Source organism: Anas acuta, chromosome 4 (assembly GCF_963932015.1).
Source record: "Anas acuta chromosome 4, bAnaAcu1.1, whole genome shotgun sequence".
Lineage (NCBI taxonomy): Eukaryota > Metazoa > Chordata > Aves > Anseriformes > Anatidae > Anas > Anas acuta.
This window is the reverse complement of record NC_088982.1, coordinates 5,596,908-5,614,531: the sequence shown is the minus strand read 5'-3', so window position 1 is coordinate 5,614,531 and position 17,624 is coordinate 5,596,908. Positions and strand designations below refer to the sequence as shown.

General features: G+C 50.9%; 1 protein-coding gene across 1 annotated transcript; it reads left to right on the top strand.

The window, feature by feature from the left end:
- The first annotated feature begins 236 nt into the window (after positions 1 to 236).
- On the top strand, positions 237 to 14,799 carry RPIA (ribose 5-phosphate isomerase A). Its single transcript, XM_068679585.1, has 9 exons — positions 237 to 527; positions 4,157 to 4,217; positions 5,767 to 5,822; positions 8,644 to 8,703; positions 9,118 to 9,182; positions 9,303 to 9,371; positions 9,894 to 10,035; positions 11,352 to 11,451; positions 13,555 to 14,799. The coding sequence occupies exons 1-9, from the start codon at positions 282 to 284 to the stop codon at positions 13,650 to 13,652; spliced, it is 897 nt and encodes a 298-aa protein (XP_068535686.1). The 5' UTR covers positions 237 to 281; the 3' UTR covers positions 13,653 to 14,799.
- Positions 14,800 to 17,624: the final 2,825 nt, after the last annotated feature.

Below are 17,624 nucleotides of genomic sequence, written 5' to 3'. Positions count from 1 at the left end.
GACTGAAAAAGGCTGAGAAAGGCTGTGAAGGGCTCCAGGTTCCCCTTCAACCCCACAGCCCAGGCGGGATCCGCTCCCCCAAGCGGGCACTGTTGGGAGCTGTAGTCCCGGGCTCGCCGCACTACAAGTCCCAGCCTGCCGCAGAAGCAGCAGGAGGAGGAGGAGAAAAGGAGGAAGGAAGGAGGGAGTGAAGGGAGGGAGGGAGGTGGGAGGCATCCAGGCGGCTCGGCTCAGGGCCTCAGCCCGGCCGGGAGAGCCCCCCGGGGGCGGGCCGCGGCGGCATGCGGCTCCCCGGCAGGCTCGGCCCGCTCCGCAGCACCGCCCTGGCTGCCCGGCCGCCGGGGAGGGACAGGGGCAGGGGCAGGGACAGGCACACGGATAGGGACAGGGACAGGAGCAGGGACGGGGACAGGGACAGGGATAGGGACGGGGACACGGCAGCCTTCAGCCGCGGGCGGCCGGCTGGCACCATGGCCGAGGAAGCCAAGCGGCTGGCAGCCTGCGCGGCGGTGGACAGGCACGTCCAGGTGAGACCCCGGCTGCTTTCTCCGTCCCATCCCAATCCCCAAATTCGTCCCCGAGCCCCACTTTCTGGGTGGGACACCCCCAGCTTTTCCCTGCTTTCCCTCCCTGTGAGCTGGGCTCGCCCCCAGGCTCGTCGCCCCGCAGCCCAGCGAGCCCTGTGGGGGTGGCAGCCCCATGCCAGGAGGGAGAGGGGCGAAGGGTTTGGGTTGCCCCATCAAGGGTTAGATGGGATCGGAGGTGTCCCAGCTTTGGGGTAGGTGGTGGGGAACACCTGGAGGATCGGTGGTTGTCGTCGAGCAGTGGGTTAACATCAGGGAGTGGGTTATCGCCGAGCCATGGGTTATCTCGCCATCTCTTCAACAGCGCTGAAGAAGGGGTGTAGGGCTCCAAGTCCATATTAGCACTCGTGGGGAGGGAAAAATCCCTTTTTCCACCCTGCTTGCCCCCAGCCCGATTGCCAGCAGCTTCCCCGGTGTCCCACAAGTGTTTTGCTTCCTTTGCAGCCACTCCGTCCTCCCGCAGCGCCCTGCAAAGCTGGCAGTGGGACGGGGAGATCCCAATTTGCAGTGGCATCAGCTCCTTCCCTTGCCGAAAGCAAGCCCCAAATTTCACAGCGTGTGGGTTTGTGAAGGGTTTGTGCCACCAGGAGCGGGGCTGCTCGGTGCCTGGCACTGCGGGGTGTCATGCAGTGGGTGCACTTTGGGGCAAAACGTGACTCCCGAGTCATGACTTTTGCACTATTTTATGGCCAGGACAACTTAACGGTGACGTTTGGCCCTGTCCCAACTGGTTGAAGTTCAGGGCCTGGCTAATAATGAAAGAGGCAGCGGTGGGGGTAATATCGCAATGTTTGCTCTGCAAGCTGGCTTGAAACAAGTTGGAGTCCCCCCAGAGCTGGATGGTCTCAGCTATTGCAGAAAACCCGTCTCCCTTTCAGCTTGTATCGGGAGGGAGCAGCTGCTTTGCCCGATAGTTTTGCTTTTGGCCGTTGCTGCTATCGCTGCTAGCAGAGGGAGCAATAGGATTTCCAAAAAAGCAGCCTCCTGTGTGTGCCAGGCACATCTGGAAGGTGCTGCTGGGTTTGGATTTGGGTTTGGGGCTGGGTTGTGCAGGACATGGCTCTGCTGCAAGCTCACGGCACTGGGGCTGCCCTCCCCAACATCAGCTCCTTGGGCAGCCTGCAGCAGCTGCATTAGGTGGGGATCAGGAAGGGATCCCTTTTTTCCTTTTTCCTCCTTCTTTCTCATTTAATTAAAGCCAGGTCAGTGTTTTTACCCCCAGCGCTTGTCCCTGGGCAGGTGTGAGAGCAGAACCCACGGTACCTCGAGCAGACACCGGGATGGAGGAGCTCCAACAGGAGCAGCGCAGGTAGCACGGAGCCCTAAGCTGCCTGGGGACAGCTGGCTCTGCCTTTATACAGCTCCTCCAGCGCCACAGAGGACTGAAGATGCCCACGAGGAAACTTCGGCCTTCATGCTGCTCATCTCCAGTTCTTTGCTCATGTAAATCCAAATCTTGGAAACTTGTGCTGGACTGGCCATGCCTATGAGGTGTTGCTGGTCCGTAGCTCAGGGCAGGCTTGCTGTGCACCCGTTTTTAAAATTTTGTGGGTTTGGGCTGGTTTTGCCCCTGTTCTGGCTGGGGTTGGAGCTGAGAAGGGAGAGATAGGAACCGTGGTAGGTCAGGGGTTGTGAGAGCACTGCTTTAGAATGGCTTAAAGTGAATTTTGGGAAACCAGCTTAGCCCAAAGGCTTGCCACCTCCTACGGGAGGGTGCTTTGCCCCTCCTCACTGATAAACAACTTCAGTTTTATCTCTGTTGATGAGCCTGGTGAGCTCTTCCCACATCATTACAATGGGGTGGCTGATGCCGAGGCTTTCACCATTGCTTTAGGGCTTCCAGAAAGTTGTCCCAGCCTGCAGAGATGAGGTCAAGGAGATGAAACTCCCCCTTGCATGGCCAAAACGAGCCTTGCTCGCCCCTTGCAGCTGCTCTGCTGGGCTCTGCCAGCCAGGCAGGTGAAACTGAGAAGCCCTGGGAGCTGTTGGGCTTCTCCCATGTCGTAGCTCTGCTGGCAGTGTCGCAAGCACGCGGCGGCGATCTGTTGCTTTCCCCTTCTTTTGCAGAGTCACGGTGGTTAGGAAGAGCTGGAGCTGTTTGTGTGCTGGGTTTCAGAGAACTTTATTATTTTTTTTTAAGCTTTTAAGCTGCAGAAGGAAGGGAAGTCATTAATCGTAGGGGAGGGTGACCTGCCTTGAGCTCTGCCTTTCCAGGCAGGCTCACGTCCCAGTAACATTTCAGCTGGTTGAAATGCTGCAGATGTGGCTTTGTCCACATCTGCTGAGCTCCGACTTGTTGCTCACGGAGGAAGAGCTGCCTGACATCTGAGAAGGAACACCCAGCAGCTCTGTGCCTGCACTTCTGGCTGGCTGGAAGTCTTTAGCGTCTGAAATCTCTGTGGTGATACCATGCCTCCTTAAGTCAATTGAAGCTTTGGATCCCGTCCAAACCTGGGGCAAGTACACTGAAAATGAGTGTGCAAGATGCCACAGGCAGTTCTTACTGGGTGGGAGGCTGAGCTGATAATAAAACACAGGTTTACACAGCAAAGCATCCTCTGGGGCAGGCAACACGACTGCGCCCAACCACCCTCAGCCTGCGGCGTGCTTTAGAAACGTGTCTGTGTTATGGGTGAGATCGCAACGATCCTGGAGCCGGACCACGAGCAGAGAAAGTCCAGGGCCGAGCTGTGTTTAAAACGTGACCCTCTTCAGCACACGCTGCCAGGCTCACTCATCCTTCAGGGCTGTCACCGGAGCCTCCTGCAGCCAGCTCTGTGCCCTGTGTTAGGGGATGGTGTTAGTGTCTTCTAGGAACTGCTTTGCTTCGGCTGCTGGTGCATGCCCAGCATTATTAACAACCCTGCTGGCAGCAGCCCGCTGCTGTTACTGTGCGGCTTCTTTGGGAGATGTTATCTGGAGGCCGTTTCACCTTCTTCCTCTGTGGTATTGGGGGAAGCTCCCAGCTCTCCGGCAGGAGAAGTGCTGCCGTTGCCTGCTGGTGAACCGCAGGGAGCTCACGTTCCTCTCTGCCTGCTCTCAGAAGGAAAAGACTCGTCCTGTGCCAGGGCTGGGGCTTGCAAACGGGGCTGCTTATTTCGAGGAGACGTGCTGCTGGCTGGGAGTGCCGGGAGGCTGAGCCGTGAGACCCCGTGTGAGTGTTTCTCAGGCTTCCTTCCTGCTCTGCGCTGGGCTTTTGTGGGGGAGGACAAATCCTGTTGTTTTGGCTGCCCTCGGCACAGTCCCTCAAGGATTAGTTGGAATTCAAGCCCCGATGTGCTGCTGCTGAGGCTGCCTCTGGCGCTGCCAGCAACCAGCAGCGAGCGTACATTGAGCGCCCCGAGAGCCAGACACAGCGGTACTTAGAGAGCTCAGGTCCTGTAAGAAGTGAGTGAGTTGCTTAAAATCCCTCAGGGAGAGCAGGCAGCAGTCCTGCCACGCTGGAGCGAGCTCCTCTCCTTGTCAGCGGGCATCTCCAGGCAAAGTTCCCCTCGCACGTGCCCAAAATACAGTCTGCTGGAACAGCAGTGCCCCACTAACAGCTCTCCTGTCTCTCTCTCTTTGATTTACAGAACAATCAAGTCCTTGGCATCGGAAGCGGTTCCACGATTGTCCACGCGGTGCATCGATTAGGTAGGGTGCTCCCCGTCACGTCGTTCCTCCTGCAGAAAGTCCTCTTGTCCAGCTGCCCCAAATAACTGGAAACCAGGCGTACGTAGAGCTCGTGCTCATACACTGGGTGTATTCACCCCGCTGCCCTGTCCTGCTCGAAGCCGGAGGTTACAGCCGGGCCTCGTGCTCCAAACTTTTTGCACAGAGAGCCCCGAGGAGGGACTGATTCCCTCGGCTTTGCTCAGCAGGGCCGTGCTTTCCACCTGTTCTCCCCGCAGGGCCAGGCGATGCGCTTTACTGGCACCCACCACAAACTGGAGCTAAAAACCTTCCGGCTCTGCCCGGTCCCAACTTGCTTTGTGGCTCCAGGCCCTGCAGCTGCTCTGCTGCCATTAACCCATTCGCATGCAGCTCACGCTGCTTCGTGCTGAGGGTCCTGCTGAGGTGTGAGCAGGGCAAGGAATGAAATCCTGTTTCACGTTTTTTTATACCCCGCAGCTAGGTCGCTCTGCTTGCCTCGAGGTGCAGATTTGCTCGGGGTGTGATTCAGAAATTTTCAGCCTCTTTGCAAAATTCTCAAGCGAAGCGAACGCATTTTTGCAGAGTGACTGTGAGGGTAATTATCCTCCTACCTCATTACGGCGGGCACAGAGGTTTAAAGTTCCCTTTCGGCCTTGGGACTCTCATTTGGAAGCAGAGCTCGGTGTGCCTCCGGCTGCTGTGGCTGCAAAGTGACTCCCAGCTCCTTGGGCAGAGCGCAGGGCAGGGCACAGGAGGGATCACACTGGGAGGTGGCTCGGGAGCTGCCATTCAGCTGCCTGGGTTTGGCTCAGTGTAACAGCCACTTCCAGTTTTAACACGGGATCGATCTCAAAAGAAAAGTGAGATGTGAGTTGTAGCAGCACATGGCCCTGTGTATGTCATCCCTGCAGGGCTGCGGTGCCTTGAAGCCTGTGGCCCACGTGCTCGCTCTGATGAGCTGGCTGTTGCATTGTATTTACAAAAACCACATTTTTGGCTGTAGCAATATCATACTGATAGATTTTCATCATTTAAAATTAACCCAGGGGAAGAAATCTTTCCTTCCGTTTCACGGCATACAGTGCCTCATTAATCCTTTCCCTGCCGTATATTTAAATGTTGTATAAGAAATGGGCGCGATGTCCCCAAGGCAACGAGCCAGAAAACCTCTCAGGCAGCTGCTGCGGCTCTGTTTACAAGGAGCACAGCAAAGCTTGTCTAATGGAGTGAGAGAGGGGAGCGGGGCCGATGTCCCAGGAGCTGCTGATGAGGCACAACCCTCGCTCCTCTGCTGCTGGAGACCCAAAGGTTAACAGCTCGTGGGGTCCGGGGCTGGGGGGGTGTTCAAACACCGCTGCAGAAACAGAGCCTGAGCCTCTGTAGGGTGGCACCTGTTGGTGTTTTGAGCGTGACTGAGTTATTTGCAAGCCAAGCAAGTAATTGCGGTGATTCAGAGGGGCTTTTCTGAGCTGATTCCTTAAAGCGAGAGTTGCTGCGCTGTGTTTCCTTCTGCAACGAACAAACCAAGGCTTCTGCTTTCTTCCTCCAGCCGAGCGGGTTAAAGAAGAGAACCTGGCAATTGTCTGCATCCCTACGTCCTTTCAGGTAAGTGCTTCCCTCCTTTGTTTTCTTTTAGTCCAGGTGCTCACAAACATCTTTCCTTTGGCTGTGGTGAAGCAGGCTCATAATGCAGAACATGTTGGAGACACTGAGTCTCCTTCCCTCATTCTGTACCAGGCCCTGAAAGCTGTGAAAATCACGGTGCAAGCTCTTGTGCTTTCAGGAGGAGCTTGACAGCATGTATCAGCTGGGTTTTACAAGACATTGCGGGAGAGAAATCAGCTTAATTTTTCCTTTGCAGTGCAACTTTTGCAGGGATCAGCTCATACCAATCTAGCTGTTAAGAAGCTGGCGGGGAGAGGGAGAATTGTGGCTCTGTGGTAAAACTCAGAGCTGCTCAGGAAGCTTTTGAGCTGCTTCCATGCCTTCAGGCAAATGCCTTTGGTCTCTCTGCCTCTGTTCCCTGAGGTGGAAACACAGCTGCAGAGGAGCAGCTGTGCACCTTGTCCCCTTAGGGTAGAGAGGAGATGGTGCCAGCCCGTGGGACAGGGGCCACCTGCGGGGTTTTCAAGGCTGGGTGGCAACACTCCTGTCTGGGAACTGGACATTTATCCTTTTCTTAGTCCTGATGTGGATTCTGGGATTGTACTTTTGTCACAACTTCGTCACCGTGAGGACAATCCTACGGTGAGGCAGGCTGCCCAGAGGGGCCGTGCGCAGTTTCAGAGGTTTGTGTAGCAAAGCCCTGAGCAGCCTGGTAGCTGACCCTGCTGTGAGCTGGAGTTTGGATGGAGACCAACCTAAATTACACTAAAACCTTATGAAAACTTAATACCCTCGTGCCCTGCGGATGCTCTTTAAACGTGAGGCTCTCTCTTCTCAGCAGTTGCAAACGACCAGTGGCAAACTGGATGTAAAGCAAACTGCTGCAAAGGGAAACAAGTAAAAAATATATTTTTTTTCAACCTGTATCAGTGCTTCTGTTTCACTGTAGTGGTGGCCTTTCTTTGATCTGACTAAACTGATCCCCATCCTGAGGTGCCATGGGCTGTCAGAATGTAGAAAAACTCCTCTGAATTATGTGGTTAGGTCTTAGAGGGAATATTGATAAAAGTTTCGTGGCGAGTGTGGGCTGGAGCCTGCCCTGCTGGGATCATTCATGTAACATTACAGAGCTTCTTCCCAGTAAAACACCCAGGTTGCTGGTAAAGGGAGGAGATAGGTCACACCTGCACGAGCCCAAATCCCAAACGTGGGGCTGCCTCGTACCCTGTGCAGTCTCTCGGACCTCAACCCATTCGCAGGGCAACGTTCCCAGGTCAGCAAAACAGCCTCTTATTTTCGCTACGTACAGGTGTAAATGGCTGCCTGAGGTCACTGGCAAGGAAGAATTGCTTTCAGTGGGCTTTTATTCTTCTCCCTTCCCTGTTGTAAGGTTGGGTGATTCCATCACCATCAGTAAAGCTAGTGCCGGGGTAAGTATCCGTCCCTTGGCTTCTGCATTGTCTCTTCTTTGCACCCGGACGCGTGCCGAGAGCACGGAGCCAGACCCTCGTGGGCAGTGACCCATCACTGCCAGGTCCTGCCACTTTGCCCCCCGTTGTGGGAGCTCTGCTGCTGATTTCTGCCGGCCTGCTCTCATTGCCTTGCAAGCAGAGGGCCCAAGGAGAGCCACCTCATTTCCACGCCGCTCGCTCTGAGCCTGTTTGGGATCTGGCCTGCATGTGCAGCACAGTGTTTTCCAATGCTTTCAATTCCCAGATCCCTGAAATCTTCCTACACGAACACCATGAATGTACACCCACTGACGGGAATCTTTTTGTACTTTGGGAGCCCTCGGGGCAATCCCAGTGCACAGTTTCATCAAGAGCCCTCAGCCCATGGGTGTTAAAGCTGCATGTTATGAAGTGATGTAGAAATATAAAAGGTACAAGTTGTTTCTCATTGCCAGGGCTATCATGGGCTAATCCTCTTTAGCGTTTCCACATGTGACTGGTGCACTTTTTAGGTGGGTAAAATTGCTGGGAAGGAGTTCATCCAGGTTTCTTGGAATAGCCACAGCACAGGGGGAAGTTCAGACTCGAGCAGAATTTATGCAAGGAGAGACTCTCACTCAAACAGTGATCTGCAACAGAAAATTCAACCCATTTAAGGTTCTGTAAGCTTCATCTTACATTCAGACAGGTGGACCAAGGGGAGAGTAGCTCCAGGTGCTCTGTGTCGTGTTACCACTAGAGGGAAATGCACGGCTACTTCAGTAAAAGTCGGTCGGGGCCACCAAAGAGCTGTTCCAGGAGGCTTCCCACACTTTTGCCATGAGTTGTGCTTTTCCTTTTTGCTTTTTCATTTGGTGTTTGTTTCTTTCTGATATGAATAACACATTCATCGTTAGCTCCACATCGCTATGGTCCAGATAATTCATTTTCCTGCTCCTGTTTTTCAGCCAAAAGAAATCTGAGGGGCTAGATGGGTGCAGGGGAGTATAATGTCCCAGCTGAAATGAAAAACACAGGAATCAAAAATCCCATATGTGTCTTCATGCGTAGACACAGGTGTCTCCCACCAAGCTGATGGGGCTTCCCGCTGTCTAGGATGGAGAGACCTGCACTCAGGCCATTCCCTTTGCACCGTCTGAGCATTTTGAGTTCAAACCATCATTATTTGGACAAAAGAACCTGGTGTGGAAGCAGCGTTTTTTCTTTGTCATGCCTTGCTGCTGGCCAAGGCCTCTCTGTGAGCTCAGGACGGAGCCCTGCAGGCTTTCCAGGGTGCCTCCATCCTTGCTGTGGCGTGGGGAACGACCCCACAAGGCTGTTTTCCTTCCCTGCCCCTGGTAACTGGTGTTTGCTGTGTTCTTGGTGCGCAGGCCCGGCAGCTGATCCTGCAGAACGGCTTAACGCTGAGTGACCTGGACCGACATCCAGAGGTAAGCGGGACTGAGGCCTCACCTGCCCTGCCTTCAGCCTGGCCCTTCCTAAAGCACCAGGCTCATCTGTCCTTGGGGAGAAAAACTGCAGGATGGGAGAAAACTGGCTTAGTTTATTTTTTTCCCTGAGCTTTTTAGTTTGCTCAAGCAGTGGTCTGGCTGAGAGGCTGGGTTTTAGGGTGACTTGGGCAGGGATTGTGGGCCAGGAGGCTGTTGAACCGGGCTCCTCCATTTCACAAAGACCACAAATGCCCCAAAATCCCAACCACCGACACCACGAGGTGACCAGAAAGAGCAGGGCTCGTCTCTGGGTGGTCCCCTGAGACGGCAAGTTCGCCTCCTGTCTTCACTGAGAGCAGCACCTTGAGGCTGTGTGGGTGAGGTTTCCACACCGAATTTCTTCTCTCCCTACAGCTCGACGTTGCCATCGATGGAGCGGATGAGGTGGACTCAAACCTCAACCTTATCAAAGGTGGCGGGTGAGCCTTGCTGTCCGTGTGTCTGCGTGGGGCGCCGGTGGTGGGTGGCTTTGGGGCTCTGCTGAGGAGCAGTCCGATGTTATCTGATGTTTTCTGACGTTTTCTTTTATTCCCTTGCAGTGGCTGCTTGACGCAGGAGAAGATAGTTGCAGGATATGCAAAATGCTTCATTGTTATTGCCGATTACAGGTAAATATTAAGGTTTGTTACACCTCTGTCTCGTGGGAGGATTTGGGTGGTCCCATGTTAGGCTGTTACAGTTCTTCCAGCGGGTCAGGGGAGCAGGGATAAGTGGAGACGAGCCTGATTCCCAGTGCTTCCGCAATTGAATCTGGCCTTTTTGCCTTAATTTTCAACTCAGCAGGCCTGCTTACAAGTCAGCAGAGCTTGTGGGGAAGCTGCTGCTCTGTTCTTTCTGAGCTCAGTGATTGTCGGCACAGAATAAATTTCCCCTTCTGTGCGTGCAGCCATGAGGCTGTGGAGAAGCCAATTTCTGTCCTGTTTGTTCAAAGTATGTAAAAACAGGGCTTATGAGCAGAGCTTTGCGCATTAAACTTGTTCTTCCTGCACACATGCAAGTGCAAACTGAGCGCTCTGTTCTCTAGAGCCTTACACCTGAGGGTTTTGTAAGAGAGAATTTGATGTGTGTTATGTTAATGGTAGTAGCAATGTAATGTCTGACACTAATCCCGCCTCAAACTGTGTCCTCAGGAAAAAATCAGAGAGTCTCGGGGAGCAGTGGAAGAAGGGAATCCCCATTGAAGTCATCCCCATGGCTTACGTCCCTGTCACCAGAGCCCTGACCAAAAACTTTGGGGGTGCTGCAGAGCTGCGGATGGCTGTTAGCAAAGCGGTGAGTGGCCCTGATCGGCCCCGGGTGCCCAAAGGAACTACCTGAATGTGACTTTTTGTCTAATTAAATCTGGTCCCTTGTGTAATTCTCCCCCAGTTACACTTCGGTTAATGAACTGCGTGTTTAGATGTTGGGCATGCTCATGGAAGGCCTCTCTGGCCTCCCTCTCAAAGCAAACAGCCCCGAACAAGGGGAAGAGGGGTGGCCAAGCCCACGTCTGAGGGCTGCTCTGGGTCTCTCTGTTCACAGCACATCGCTGTGCTTTTGGGATCCCTCTCTGTCCTGCTGGGGCCTCCATCTCACCCACACATACCTGACCTGCTGCTTCGCAGGGATGTTTGGGGGTTTGAGGGCAGTCTGTGCTGCTAATGTGTTATGTGGGCAGCTCCTGGTGATCCCAGGCTCCTGAGTGTTACACAGAGCAAGAGCTGCACTAAATTAAAATCAAGGTTGCTTTGTTTCCACCGCCACTGTCCTATCCTGGCTGGGGCAGCGGGGCTTAGCCAGGGAAAAAGAGAGCTGTCTGCAGGAAAAAGCTGGAGCTAACGCCTGAAGGCTGAGTACTTGGTGTTGGTGCATTTCATCCCTTGGCTAGAGGTTGAGGGGCTGTGTTTAGGAGCCTGAGAAGAGCAAACCAGTTGTTCTCCATATATTGAGACCAGCCTTTCTTGGGAATGCATGTTGGTGCTGCTCCAGCATGAGCCCTGACCTTGGAGGATGCTTTTTTCCTGCCGTGGTCCTTGCTGGCATGTGTGGTCACAAACCCTGCTCCAAGCTGCTGAGACATCTTGTTCTCAGCCCCAGCTGTCATGTCATTATTGAAAGGACCCAACTGTTGGGGTTTGAGAGTGCTGAGCACATCTGGGACACTGAAGGCCAGCAATCCTTCAGCTCCCAAAACCTCCCCATAGCATCCAGCAGTACATGGCACACCCATATTGCTGGGGTGGAGGGTCTTGTTTTGGCCTCAATTGTGTATTTTTACCAAGCCTTTTTAGGACATTCATCTGGTTTTACTCTTGCAAAAAGGATCCTTTATCACAGTGATGAAATCACATCATTATTATTTCCAGCTTCTGCTTGATTATCTGTGAACTGTATGCAGAAGAATGCGGGAGGCGTAGTTGCCTCGGGTGATGTTTTTTCTTACAGGCTTATTGTTCTCCTAGAGCAGTGCACTGCCCTCCTTTACTTGAACGATGACTTTCTCTGAACTGGTGCAGCGGGGACAGCTCCCGGTGCAAGGCGGTGACAGTCCCTCGCCGTGCTTGGTAGGAAAAGAGCTCATGGTGCTGACAGATGGGTTTGCTTCCCAGGGCCCCGTGGTGACAGACAACGGGAACTTCATCCTGGATTGGAAGTTTGACAAGGTTCATGAATGGAGCGAAGTGAACACTGCCATCAAAATGATACCAGGTAATGTCTGTAACTAAAAAACAAACACTGGCTAAGGCTTGGTCCATGCTAGAAAGCCCTGACCTTGGGATTGTGTGTGTGTTTGTGTGTATGTGTACAATATTTTGTATTTTAGTCACACCAGCCTTATTCTCTTCCTTACTCTCCTTGTGTCCATTTAGCAAGGAGCTTTTAATGGAGCCACTGGTGGACTCAGGAACGAGGGGTTTGCACTGGGCTGTGTTATTTTCATTTTTGCACTGGGCTGTGTTATCCAGAAACTGCTTACAGCTCCGTCTCATTACTGTTGTGTAGTCCTGGGGGCTCACCTTGCTGTAAGGTTGCAGGATATCGTACCTGTTACAGCTGTTTATGTGCAAAAGAGAAGCAGTGGCCAGTGATTCTGTTTCCAAATGGAACAGCTTCTCTGCAAGGACTCCTGAGCAGATGAAGCCTGGCTCAGCCTCTTCTGGCCATCTTGTCTGGAGTTCTTAGCAAACGTCTGCTCTTGAATCTGGCCAATTTTTGAATACATATTCTTGTATCTTTTATCTTTGAGTTCATCCCAGATAACTGCCTGCCCTGCAGCACACAGCAGGACTGCCTTTAGCTTTACTATTGCTCGTGTATTGCCAGAACGCATAGGAACAGTCTGGGATCCTGTTGCAAAGTGGCAAAATATTGTCCTGGCACCATCATTTAAACAAGACCAGCCAGAGGCCATGAATTTAGGCTTGGTGAAGAGTCCCCAGTAACTTAAAGCTGCTTCTGTTTAGTGGCTTTGCTTCCCTCTGTGCTTATTGGAAGGCTGACTTGCTGAAAACAAACCCTTTCTTTTCTCCAGCTCTCAGAGCAGGCTGCCAGGGTGTTACCTCTGCCCTGGCTTGTCGTGGTGTCTGCGGTCTGAATAATTATTTGGCACTTGCTCGCAGCCAACAGTAGATGGCGGGTTCAGACCTTTGGCAGGAGCAGATCTAAACAAACCAGTGGCTGGTGTAAATGAACCAGAGAGCGCTGCTGGGCTGGGCTGTCCCTGTGCAGTGCTCTGTATCCTAGCCAGTGTGTGTGGGCTCACCCAGTAATCTCACTGCTTGCTTTGAGTATTGGTGGCCTCTGTCTTTGGGTCTGTTACAGGACCAGGTTTCTGGCATGCTGAGTGCCACGTGCACCAGCAAGCTGCCGCCTTGAAAAGTCTCTGGGTGCTGCAGAGCTGTGCATCGCTACAAACTGCCAGTGTTAAAGATGTTCGAGGATTTTGTGTGCCTCAAAACAGAGCTGATGCTATTCTGGGCTCTTCTTTTGGCTGTATAAGGAAGGACCAACTGGACGAGCATCGCTTTGATGCTATTTATTTTTTTCTTCCTCCTTGATCTTTGGCCTCAAATCCATTTTGCCCTTAATTCCCTGTAGACAGTGTGATTAGCTTCTCGTGGGCTTTTCTGTGGCTGTAATCTCTGTGGTATCAAAGGTTTAAGCAATGTGAAAAGCTGGCTTTTCTCCCCTGTCCCAGAGGAAGTTTCGGTTTGATTCCTAGAGGAGTCTTTTGCTGGCTGGGAGGAAAGCCTGGAGGCTCTGTTTGAACCCATGGCACTGGCTTGTATCCTCCACCTGCCTGGTTTGGAAACCACGAGCCTGGGTGTTTATGGGCTCTGGCTGCAGCTCAGTGACCACTGTGAAGTTAATAGCACCCCATAATTACGTAATTAAGTGCAACCAGAAGCATACCTGCTAATGGGCTACAAATTGCAGAGGCAGCAGCAGATCTGCTGTCTCTTAATATCCGAACAAGCGTTACCCAGGTGTACTCCAAGAAGATAATTTTTCAGACATGTTTAAAAGCTAAAGTGGGTAAGTTTATGGCTGTGTGGCTTCCTCTGACTCCCGTGGGCTGTCTGAAAATGCCTTGTTTGTGGTTGTGTTAGTGTAAAAACGGTGGCTGGGGTGGTGTGAACATCCCGGGGAGCTCTGGGAGATGTTTCTTACTCTCTGTAGAGAGTTTCCTCGGGGGCTGGCTGCGGGGAAAAAGCTTCCCAGGTGTTCCCGGTGTGGCTGATGCAAGTCACCCAGGCTGGACACATTTCTCTGAACCTCTGGTGGCTCCAGCATTAATGCTCTCGTTCCCAGGTGTGGTGGAGACGGGGCTGTTCATCAACATGGCAGAGGTGGTGTATTTTGGCATGGAGGACGGCTCGGTCAGCGTGCGGGAGAAGCAGCCCCGCTGATGCCAGCGCGCTGCCTGCTCTGCTTCACCTCGGGCCACTTGGATTCAGCTGTGGTAACGGTGCCAGCCTGACGTTTTGCCTTAACGAGCAGCGGGTATCGCAGGAGGCGGACGGGGAGTTGAGCAGAATCCGCTGATGTGATACTGAATGTCTTTTTTTTAAAAAAAAAAACAACAAAAAAATTATATTCTATTTCTAGATATATATATATTTTTACTTTACAGGAATGTTGTCTTTTTTTAAAGAATCATTTAAACAAATTGCTTTAACATTTTGATTTTCTAAGAAATATTTACCAAAAAGAATACTTCTTGTTTTGTGTTTTATTTTTTTGTTGTTGTTTTTCTTTTTTTCTTTCTTTTTTTTCTTTTTTTTTGAACAGAACTTGAACCCTTCGGGCTGCTCTTAGCGCTCAATGATTGAGGTCACAAATACAATCCTGTTGCATCATCCTTAGCCACCTTGGCTGGGAGGATGGTGTGCATAATGGGAGCACACCCAGTTGGGACCTGCTGATGCCTTATTTGGAACCGTTTTGGTTCGGTATTTTATGCCTTTTATTTTTTCTACACCACTGTTTTTTAATAGTCGGGATGTCTGATTAATCCTCTGTGCATATGACAAATCTCTGAGCCTAGGGGCACTGTGGTCTCTGCGTCCCTGTGTCTGGGACGTTAATAAGGGCCTTTTTGGGGCCTCTGTATGGAGGAGACATTCATCCTTTGAGCCAAAATCTGTTCTTGTACAACTGCATTAACCCAGTACCTCTGTTAAGCCTGTTCCAGTAGCTGGAGATGTTCAGAACTTCATCCTTGTAAAAGGAGAGCAGAACCTGAGGGTCCTTGAGGATGTTTACGGAAGCATTTATGAACAGCTTGGGGCAGTGCAGAATACTGTTCTGTGGCAAATTACTGGTTTGGAATGAAGGTTAATGATCACCTCTCGCAGCTGGTTGATTTGTGGAAGGATGGAGCAGAATGCGAAGGAAAACCGAGTCTTCCTGCCTAAATTTACCGTATGTAGCAGGAGGGAGACACTCATTTGATATATTGTTCTCTGTGTACAGGTGCTTTGCATGGTTCTGATGTCAAAATGCAAGCCCTCTTTTTGTGTTAGAGACACTGAAATAAAGAACTGTTATACCAGGTCTGGTGGTGATTGCATTCTTCAGGTAACTACTCCATGAGCAGGTGGTTGTGAGACTGATTTATGCTCTAGTTCCTTTAAAAGTTTCTGTCTGCATTTTTCCCTTAAAACAGCACTTCACCCAAGCTAAATTCACCCTGTTGCATTTGATTTCTTTTTGCTTAAGGTAAATACATTATTTTCAATGAACCCTTCCCTAATCATCATGTGTTAGCTGCAGCACTTACCACGTGCCTGTCTTAAATCCTCGTGTCTGAAACTTGGGCATGGAAAATGCAGCTCCCTTTTGAGAAAAAGGAGCTATTTTTACGCCTTTAAATCTTCCCCTTTCTGCACATCTATTCTGTGAATTCTGAACCTCTTTGTACTGAGCACGCTGGCTGCCACCCAGTCACCAACTTGCTGGAAAGGCTGGAGCATCTCTTCTCGCAAATCTGATGCTGCAGAAGCCCTTCCCAAAATCATAGCCCTGTTTCGACTGCCACGGGCTGCTTTCAGATTGTCTCGGGCTCCTAATGTAATCCTAGATAAACAGAGAGCAATCAAGCAAAGCTTTGTGAGGAAGCTGCTTCTCACACAGCACGCTTCTCAAAATGAGATTAGCGGGAGCCAACGTTGCTGTTGACTCTCTGAAGTCAAACAGCTCCTTCTCAAAAAGCCAATAAAACCATTACTGCACCATTACTTCCTGGCCCTGGACCAGACGTGATCTCATTCAGCTCTGTGCTTAGCAGGGGCTTGTTAATCGGAGCCTGAACGTGGCAAGTCTAATTCGCCAGCTTCTCGGGGTGCTTGGGATGCTCGCGGCACTGCCCGGTGCTTTGGTGGCAGCTGTCCCTGCTGGGGGGACTTTGAGCAGATCTTGGGCTATGGGCTGTCATGCAGAGTTTGGTGTCCTGCAGGGATGGAGAAAAATTGGGGTCTGAACCGGGTCTGGAGGCTTTGTGTCGATTTTTATGCAGGTTTGGTGCAAAGTCCTCCAGCTGAGATTTTCGGTCAGTGGATGTGTTCTGGATCAGGGCACCATGACTCAAAATCCACCGAATGGAGCAGGGACTGGTGCTGCCCTGCAGCTAGCAGGGAGGCTGTTGGGTCCCTGCCACGCTGTGACCATCCAGGGCAGGGGCAGTTCCCCTGTGAGCACACCGGAGGGCTTCTCCCAACAGCTCCTGGGCCTGAATTCGTGTTTGTTGCAATTGATTTTAACACCCTGGGTGGTTTGTAGAGTGGCATTTGGTTTTTGATTTTTATTTTTTAAGGTGCTGTCTAAATTAGCCTTAAGAAGCGTTTAGCAACAGGGCTGCCACCTCTATCCTAACCTGCTCAGGAAGAAGAGCAGGGATGCATTTTTAGAAGATGGAATTGCAAAAAAATATATATATATTAAAAAGCAAATGGGAGAAGTTGTCCTTTTAACGCCCAAGGCAGAGTAGCTGTGACTATTTAGGGTGCGATATCACTGCAGTTCCTGTTACCCAAAGCTTACCACGGTAAGGGGGCACGATCCATCCCCTGCACGCCAACGCTGGCCTCGCTTTTAGCACTGAGCACAGCGGGTAACACACAGCTGATGTACCATTAGCACTGAATTATGGATTAACTTGGCCCCGGAGAAAACAAACGTTTCAAGGAAGATCAACAGCAGCACTAAAATTAATGAGGATGAGAGGTAATAAAACACGAGGCTCATTCCGAAAAGAACCCCCAACTGATATAAATATAATAATAGAGTGCTACAGATCCAACCAAATTAACCTCTGGTTAGCAGGTTAAATAATTAAGCTGAATTAATTAAAGTAAGGGGAAAGAAATTAAGTGTTTAGTTAAAGTGAACCACCTCGTTCCATCTTACAAACCAACTCTTTCCATCAGGTTCCTGCTATTGTCACTGCAGGACTAGTTTGAGGAGCTGACATAATTATTGCACTGAGAAGCTTGACAAAGATGGAAATAATTAAGGAGGCAGCACAGAGGATGTTTGCTCCGTGTATTAGACCAAACCAAGTGATGAGGAGAAAATCACATAAGCAGTGAGAAAAATGAGCTGTAATGACTATTAACCAGCCGTAATGAGCATTGATATCTGTTAAACACAGAGCCAGGTCCATCTTGCAACCAGGGAAAGCTTATCTGGGTTGCTTACCTGGGTAAGTTGGTTAAATCTGGGGGAACATGTAAGTTGGGCTTTAACCAGATACCTTCTGGTGGCTTTGGCTTTGGTCTAGCTGCTCCAGGAAGAAAGGAGGAAGAAAAACTTTTTTTCAAAGGGACTTTTCAAATGTATCAAACCTTCTGAATCCCCCCAAACCCCTTTGCAGCTCTGTTTTACTCAATACAATAGCAAAAACATCCTGTATCTCAGGTTAAAAAGATAAATTATGAAAGCCATTTCTTTTTAACCTCAAGCTACTAAAGATTATGCATTTTCCTTTCCAATAACTTCAGTGGGTTTTGTATCATCCCCGTATCTCTGTAACACACCAAGAGCAGCCCGGTTGGAAAGCCCCAGTACAATTTCAGCACTCCACAGGTCAGCTTTAAATGTCCCGATCTCCTGACTGGGCACCATGGATTACCACCAAGATCCCTAATGTTTTGGTGTTGAAGAGTCTTTTAAGGTCATTTCTATAGGAAAACTGATGTCAAATATTTACCATTTTCAGTTCAAGAGACTTTTGCTTGCATTTTTACAGGCAATCACACACGTACATCTTCCAAAGTCCCTTAAGTACAATTCCAGCCTTGTGAAGAGAATGTCAGATCATCATGGTAAATGCGGTCAGCTAAAGAGTGAAGGATCAGTGACTTGGCTTTTTCTAAGAAACT